Source organism: Sinocyclocheilus rhinocerous, unplaced genomic scaffold (genome assembly GCF_001515625.1).
Source record: "Sinocyclocheilus rhinocerous isolate Xijiao unplaced genomic scaffold, SAMN03320098_v1.1 scaffold340, whole genome shotgun sequence".
Taxonomy (NCBI): domain Eukaryota; kingdom Metazoa; phylum Chordata; class Actinopteri; order Cypriniformes; family Cyprinidae; genus Sinocyclocheilus; species Sinocyclocheilus rhinocerous.
In genome coordinates, this window is record NW_015670980.1 from 874,636 (window position 1) to 883,526 (window position 8,891).

Genomic DNA, 8,891 nt, shown 5'->3' on the forward strand with positions numbered 1-8,891 from the left:
GTGAATGTTTTGGAAAGTGCTACGCCACGTTTTTGTGCCATCTAGTGGTTTAGATGAAAATAATATCAAAGGCGCCTTTTACCCCGGGGTGCGTTTAGCCCCGTTGTACCCTATTTGAGATACTTTAATCAGATCTTTGATCTTCAAAGGTTAGTTCTGTCGTTCACTTGTTAATACAATCAAAATGTGGATGACAACTGCTATACAAGATTATGATGTACTTTTAATATCTCAGGGATCCCTAGATTATTTGCTTTTTTAACCCCTTAACTGTCACCCCCCATTTTTTAAAATAGGCATGCAGGTGCACTATCCAAACTTAAATTGTTGTAATTTATGAACACTTTATAATACAGACATAAGGTTGGTCTCTTTTTAAAGAAGAAAATCAGCAAATTATCGCAAATTATATTTTTTCAAAAAAATTGAAGTATCAAAAAGTTATGGTAGTTTAAATTTACTGTAAAGAAAATGCACTATATTAATTTTTATTATATTTTATATATAATAAATATTTTACATAACAGGTTTTACTCTAAAATTGGTATAAAATTAAAGTCTTATGTCTAAATAAGTTATGTTCCAAATTTGAAGTTGATATGAAAAAAATTGAGGTTCCTGTGAGATTACCATCCAAACTCTATTACATTTTTTAATGCATTTTTCTGTCACAAATGTGTAGATTTCTCTGTCAATATTACTTTTATTTCAAAATAACCACCAAATATGGAATCCTGAGACTCAGACCAAAGTCTTGTCAAGATTATAAAAAGTTTTGTAAAAGAGCATAATGCATTTTGTAATATGACACTTGACGCCGCCCACTAAGGGGGAGGAGACCGCCAAAAGATTTTAAAATACCATTTCCATGTTTTCACACAGGGATGAATCTTGGGCTTCTAAGCTTTCAAATGATATATGATTTATGATGATTACTAAAAGATTTGCTAGAGAAAACGGACAACAAAAAAAAGAGTGCCAAGCGTCCCACAGGTGGGACGGTGACAGTTAATTATGCTGTTTCTTGTGAATTTGGTCTAATTATATCTACAGGTGGCTGGCAGCAAAGGCCAAAATGTTAATTAAATATGCGAATATCATCTTATCAATTTGTGTCAGAAGTTTTTTTTTGTTTTTTTTTTTTGTTACCAACCAGCTCCGAGATTAATCACAAAAGCAATTGTTTTGGAACAAAACAAAACAAAACAAAACAAAACAAAATTTTCATTGTGAAGGTAGTTGTCATCTCATGAATCATTGCAAATCATCAAATCAAATCAGCAATGACAGTACAATCAATCAATCAATCAATCAATCAATCAATCAATCAATCAATCAAGGTTAAACAGGGTATACTCATTACCAAAAGGATATGGTATGTTGTGTATTTCATATTCATGCATGCACTTTCTTTTTTCAGGCAGTATGTATCTCACCCTGCTCTGTTGGAGGAAGGAAGACTGTATTTTTTCCCTGCATTTCCTGTGTGGGATGAAAAAGGATATTCATTATACTCTAAATATAAAGTATACACTTATCCATAAACACACAGAATTCATTAGAAACATAAAAAGCAGATATCCCCCGCTCTTCTTTCTCTGTTTCTCCTTCCTTCGTAAACATGGCTGCTATTATCTGCTGCTTGTTGTAAAATACTTGAATAGCTCCATATGTTTGTGTTTTTGTGAAGTATGCCGGAGAAAGTTTATTAAGCGTTTATTAGTCTATAAATCAGTACAGATGTGCTGCATCTCTGACTGTGGATATGTTTACTGTAGGCAAAAAGAGTGTCAAATGAGAAATGCAGAATACGCTGTGATGTAAACTTTTTGAGTTATATGCATTGCAGGGTACACTGCAAAGTTGTGTTCATTCTACACTGTAATATTTACAGGGTTTCTGCTGCAGTGTGATGTAATTTGTATTTCCTGTACTGACGCTGAGATTATTCATATCAGTATAGGAATATAAAATGCTTGCTTGTTTATTTATTTATTTGTTTGTTTGATTGTTTGCCCTAACAGAGAAAAAACAACAGTTGCCAAATCAGCCAGTAGGTAGGCATTATGCAAATGTGCATAATGAAAAAAAAAGCTTAATCTTTGTCCTTTAACACACATATTTTCCAATGAGGTACAACAAATAAACTTAATTCAACATATATTCTCTAAAAATGTGTTATCTTATTTGTACTGTTTTTATTTATTACTTAATCTACATCATAGATTATTTTACAATCCTAACATGAATCATTTTCCCTGATCTTTCTAGAGCACCCACTCAAGATAAACCTCAGTCCCATCAAGGTGATGCTTTACCTTCCACAATGATCTCCACTGTGACCTGGCAGCTCCCAGCATCATTGACAGCTTCACAGGTGTACCGTCCTCCATCGTCATCCTGGACTTCCTGGACCACCAGACTAAAGCTTCCACGAGCACTGTGTTCCATTGAATAATGATCTCCTGCTATCAGTAGCTTCCCTTTCCTAAACCAGCAAACCTGGGGCTCTGGAAAACCACGCACCTGACAGAGATCACATATACACAAAATGTAAAATCAGTCAAAACATACATAACGGTAACTATGTCTTTCTCTGTTGCAAAGGCACACAACCGCATAAACGCAGTGATTAGACCAGCAGTAATTAGTCACCACGACTGTCCAAGCAAACGAGTGAGACACAGACATATGGCAAGAACCCTGTCACTAGCATTCCTGAGTCTGACCAAAGGAAGCTGCTGGGTGTGTAAAGCAAGCCAAGACTGTGTTCCATAACTGAAAGGTTCAAATATGAACAGCATTCTGGACATGCTTAAAACCCAGTGAACAGAAACGGGAACAGCCTTCATTATTAGTTACTCAGTAACTGATTATCAGTGTTGTCCTGCTTATAGACCAAATGGCAGAAAGTTCTGCTACTTATTTCCTGAGAGCGCTGCATGTGTGTGTGTTGTGTGATGGACAAGAGACATTTCGGTAACACTTTATTTTAGGGTCTCCTAACTAGTTGCTTATTAGCATGCATATTACTAGAATATGAGTCATTTATTAGTACAAATTAAGCACATATTAATGCCTTATTCTATTCTACATCCCTAATCATACCCAATACCTAAACTTAACAACTACCATACTATCTATTAATAAGTAGCAAATTAGGAATTTATCGAGGGAAAAGTCGTAGTTAATAGTGAATAGGTTTTCCATATTCTAAAGTGCTACCGAAATTTCATATCAGTTGCACCTCTCTTTCAGTATTTATGGTTATGCCAGAAATTAAAAAAAAAAATACTTAGGAAAAAGTGCAAAAAATGAACCATGGTAGGATTACTACCATGAATTGTTGGACATAGTGCTATAGTAATACCAGGGGTGCCCAATCCAGCTCCTGGAGGATCAAATTCTTCCAGAGTTTAGCTCCAGCCTGCTATAACACAACAGTCTGGATGTTTTTTGTAATCCAAGGCTACGTCTAAAAGCCTAGGCAGCTGACTTGTTGCCTCGCTGCCCTGTCAGCCCATGACTTCGCAGGCAGTGTTTGCACCTGAAGGTACCTCCCTACATTCATTTTGGACAGACTTCTGATGATGCGTTCAAGTCGGATAGATCGTATTTATGAGTTGAACACACACGAATGCCACCACAAATCATTATTACGAGTGGGAAACTCAAAATTTTCTTTAAGCCTCGAGTTACCGAGTTGGATGCAGCCAAAGACTATAGATATGCAGCATCTGTATTAACGGCAAATTTGTTGAAATGAATATTTTTTTTTGATTGTAAAATAAAACTATGAAAGTTATACATAATTTTATAGTTTTGTATAATTACCGTAGAATATATATTAATTCAGTCTACATCACCTTCATGACTTGAATAAAAACAGAAAAAAGCAAAAACACAATGATGCACATTCTTTATTCATCATATTGTAGATGTATAGTTTAAAAAACAACGGTTGATTTTTATGTAGAAAAGTTAAATCGCCATCTTGTTCCGACCAAAGTGACTTGAAAGCACCTGCATCATAATTACGACTTGTCAACTCGTAAATACGAACGTCCCAGGAGGACTGGAATGCACTATGAAGTAGCATAGAAATAGTTGGTGATAATCAAAAATTACTGCAATTCTAATATCTTGCAAAATTACAACAAAAAGTTGTTCAAAAGCATACGTTAACACACAAACTGGCCACCGAGCACAACTTTTAGATTTAATTTCCAAAATCACAGACTGGAAAGCACAGGATAGTGGGATATATGAAAAAAGATCAGATTAATTTTTCAGCTTTCAGATGAGCCCGGATGTTTGTTGTAATCTAAAAGACCTTGATAGCTAGTTCGGGTGTGTTTAATCAGGGCTGGAGCTAAACCACCAGCATGCTGGCCTTCCAGAAGCAGGGCACCTCTTCAAAGACTATGGTACCACTAAGGTAATACAGTAGTACTATAATAATTCCATATATGCACTTACATGCTGAACTATACACATTCCCTCTTTGAAACCTTGCCAGATTGTTACACAGTTGCGGAGATGTTCTGTTAAGCATAAATTGACGTTGTGACTGAATAGCATTGCAAACTTCCTTAACTTGCTTAACAAAATTAGGATTGAACTTTGCCCACCAACTAATCATGCATTATTTCTGACTGAACTAATCATGCATTATTTTCATTCATCCGGAAAAGTCTTTGTCTTTTGCAGCATTGAAATCTATCGGTTATAGATCAGATCGATGAGAGGACCACCTGATCCGTCTATAATAGAACGAGCACAAATGCCTGAGTCATTAGGATGGAAGCAGTACAACTGTGCTTCAGAGCTCAGATGCTCTCCTGTTCTCCTTTCTGCTTGTTTTCTCTCAGTTCTGTCAACCATTACAAATCTGCATGCTGAGCATGTCTAATAAGGACACCGTATGGATAATCTCCCTCCATTCAGCCTCTCTTTTACCAATGCTGGCATGTCTCGTTTCCACAGATCTCAGTGAAATGTAACATTGCACACTGGAAGAGGACCAGAGTAAAATCATGAAACTCAACCTTCCTCTCCGTCTGCAAACCAGCAGTATTGCACATCCACTTCACATGAAACAAAAATCAGAGGAAACTGCTAACTACTCCAAGCTGCAATGGATTTCAGATCGAATATACACATTTATACGGTTTGATGGCTTAGTAGACAATAGATTGATTCCAGATGCCCTTCCAAAATTCCAAGGCTAAAATGAGAAGAAAAATGTTACCATACAGCAAGGTTTTCTAGGAGCACGTCAAGACTGGTCTCTCTTCCTCACGGTGACAGGTCCACTTTAGTGCAGATTTGCCCCAAAATAGCAATATTAGCTCTGAATTCTCTATTGAATCAGAGCAGCGCTGGAATTTTCTCAATGTCGGCTGCTGGTTTTTCTTGTGTACACTCTCTCAGTTTGAAGTCTTTACTCGGAGACCTGTGGTCAGGATCTCTACCTCAAAAATCCAGCAGGACTCAAATCCGATGCTGAGGGGAGGAAAAACACAGGGTTGTTTGCACACAAACTCTTGCTTTTTTTGTTTGTTTTCTCTCACACAATTCATACTGACAGCACAAGCAGGGCAAGTAAGTCTTCAGCAGAGCTAGACACAGAGAAGACACTATTGGTTTCACAGTGTATTCACCTAAAAGTGAATCCTCATTGTGATTTTTTATGAAGAAAATGCATGTGGTGTTTGCACAAACTAAACTCACAATCAACTGTTCTGGGGTGTGTTTCTGCTGCTTAAGTACCAAGTAGGATGCATTGTTGAAGAAATTAACTAGCCATGACTGTTTTCTGAATCTGTGGTAGCTTTGTCACACATTTGTGGTTTGAACCACGTTGTTTCAACAATAGAACTGTTGCTAATGATGTTATGCAGGTGGTGGAGGAATAACGTCCATTAATTATTTCATTTGAGATTGAATTAATGTCAGATTATTGCTGTAAATAATGAACATGACATCTGAGGACTACTTCGCTATTTTTGTTCTTTGTTGTTTTGATTTATTTCCAGAAGTATGATTCCATTGTAGCATCCTCCACATACTTTCGGTATTCCCCAGTGGCTCTAAACTAGAGAACATGCTCACTTATTATTTTGATAAGGTAAAAGGAATAAAATAAAATGTATATGGAATGAAAGATTGTGCATGATAGCTTGCTTTTTTTTTGTTGCTTTGCATGAACTATTTAAGTGGAGAGCTGGATTTCCAACAACACAACTTGTCACGCTATTTGCAAATGTTTGTTGGGAGTATGGTTTTGGGAAATTCAGAATTGTTGAACTATGTCACAACTGGGTTGCTGTAGTAATGCACAAGACGAGGAAGTAGGAAATGCAAGTGGTGTTTATTAAATCAAGAATACCGAGGAACACAACCACTAAACACTGACGAGATCAGACAAAGAACTGAAAGACACAGGGAGTACATATACACAGAATAAACGAGGGACGTAATGAAAAAATGAACAGCAGGTGAACTGAATAATTAACTAATAGGTATAGAAACTGACAAGAACTCAAGATAGGCCAAGACTCGAACCTGCGACCTTTGGGTTACAAGTCCGACTCTCTAACCATTAGGCCACCCTACTGCCCCTGAAACACAGAACTGAACAGAACATAACCATGACACTATATTGGTAATACATTATAATAATTGGCTAACAATGCTTTTGGGAAACACACCCCTGGGTAGTTGGCAGAGCATTGCTGTGTGGTTGATCATTTCGATCTCACAGGAAAATAGAACTATTTTGCGAGGTGGCGATTTCGTATGAATTTGTACACTGTACGATTTTTAGAAAGAACAGGCATCCCAAACTCCACCCCTAAATATAACCATCACAGAGGCATGAGCAGATTGTACAAGAACTTATAAGTGCTACGAATTAGCCACTAATTCGCCAAAACATAAAATTCTTATGAATTGCCATGATGTTGTGTTGGGTTGACAGTGTTCTGGGTGATTTCTTACTGGTATAAGTATGTTACCCAAGCCTGCATGATATTCTGGTCTCTATTTGACCGTGGGAAACTTTAGAAAACTAATATCACACCTCTCCTCAATAAACTGCATGATTTGAGTTAAAATCTCTGTCGATGCAGGAAGAGTTACATGCTGAAAATTGTTAGGGGTTTGTTCAGATCTTTAGCCCTAATTATAAGAGTTATGGATTACACATTATTTTAAGGAGTCCTTGTTACGGTGTAATTATACATTTAAGTACTGAGAAATATTAATTAACTACATGGGTTAGAGTTAGGATTAGGGTTTGGCTTAGGGTTACTTGCAATGCATGTAATTATGCATAATATAATGTTATTATAATAGTAAGTACATGTAACATGAAACAAGGGCACCCTAAAATAAAGTATTACCGAATTATGCTCATACTGTACTAATAGCTCAGCAAACCTTAACAAATACTACTAAATGCACTCTCAGTGGCTAGTGCATTGACAGTAATACATTGTGACTTACAGTAAGTGTTCAAATACTTTTCAGCGCCACTGTATGTGCACATTCAACCACAACAGCAATAGCATAAGACAAGACCACATACCCAGCTTGTTCTAATATGTCAATAATCAATGGGTTTTTTTATACTACAGGATCACTAGTAATCAAAACCCACTCATCTTTTAATGAGCCTTTTAAACTGCTGCCCAGAACGCATTCCAGGGAACATCAAACTGCTCAGACATGCTCCGAGGCGTCTCACAAGATTTCTCATCTAGAAGCCAAACCGAGACACAATGCAGAGAACGTCCAGCTGGGGCGTACTTTTTCCTTGCATGCTTTTTTATGGGATATAATTTGTTTTTCAATGACAGGCATTTCTTGTTTGTAATCTAAACTCTGTACTAAACTCTAAATCTAGACTCTGGAGTCTGAGATGTGATTTCATAAATAAGAGTGCAGACCGATGCTCCACGCAGAGTTCGGAGGTTCTCTGAACTGATCTGGAGTCAGTATTGAGGATGTCCCACCTGGCTCTCATTATGGGGCCTCAGAAAAATATTCACTAATGACCTGCTGTTACTGAAATACACATAGCTACTAACCACATATTATAAAAGAGTCACTATATGCTCAATTTAGTGTATTCTGAGCTATCCGTTCAGTAATGTACACACGCCACACACTCTGATAAACAATCCACTCACAGACTTTATGAATGAAGCGTAATCGGACTATTATGAGTATAAACTAGACAACTTGCATTTACTAAACCATTTGCCTTATATGAGTGAAATAGTTTTAGGCAACCCAGCCTCATTGAAAAAAAAACGTGCCGGTGGTGGCATTTCATTGCTTGTTGCACGTTTTGCAGCTTTCAGCATGAAATGTCCAGTGAGTTGCACTAAAAGTTTGCTTATATTCACTTAAACAGATGAATGTAAATCTGGCAATGTTTTATTATGTTGGTTTTTGTATGTATCACGGCAGTTCGGAAAATAAATGGTTTGTTGCGTTGCAGATAGCATACCACCTACACTAAACCTAACTGATAGTGTCAACAAAGCAAAAATGAGATAAAAACATATTTGCTGTGGCAATTTATGTCATTTAGCTTGCTTCTACAGGTCTTTCAGTTCTTTTATAATAACATATGTGACCATGGACCACAAAACCAGTCATATGGGTCAATTTTTTAGATAGCATACTACACTAAACCTAACTGATAGTGTCAACAAAGCAAAAATGAGATAAAAACATATTTGCTGTGGCAATTTATGTCATTTAGCTTGCTTCTACAGGTCTTTCAGTTCTTTTATAATAACATATGTGACCATGGACCACAAAACCAGTCATATGGGTCAATTTTTCGAAATTGAGATTTATACATCATCTGAAAGCTG

General features: G+C 36.8%; 1 protein-coding gene across 1 annotated transcript in view; it reads right to left on the reverse strand.

The window, feature by feature from the left end:
* LOC107734487 (myosin light chain kinase, smooth muscle-like) overlaps positions 1–8,891 on the reverse strand; it is a 108,814-nt gene that overhangs the window by 47,852 nt on the left and 52,071 nt on the right. The window contains exons 3-4 of the mRNA XM_016546459.1: positions 2,319–2,526; positions 1,437–1,482 (exon numbers count right to left, since the gene is read on the reverse strand). Of these exons, the coding sequence (XP_016401945.1) occupies positions 1,437–1,482; positions 2,319–2,526 (254 nt within the window). The remainder of the gene's footprint in view (positions 1–1,436; positions 1,483–2,318; positions 2,527–8,891) is intronic.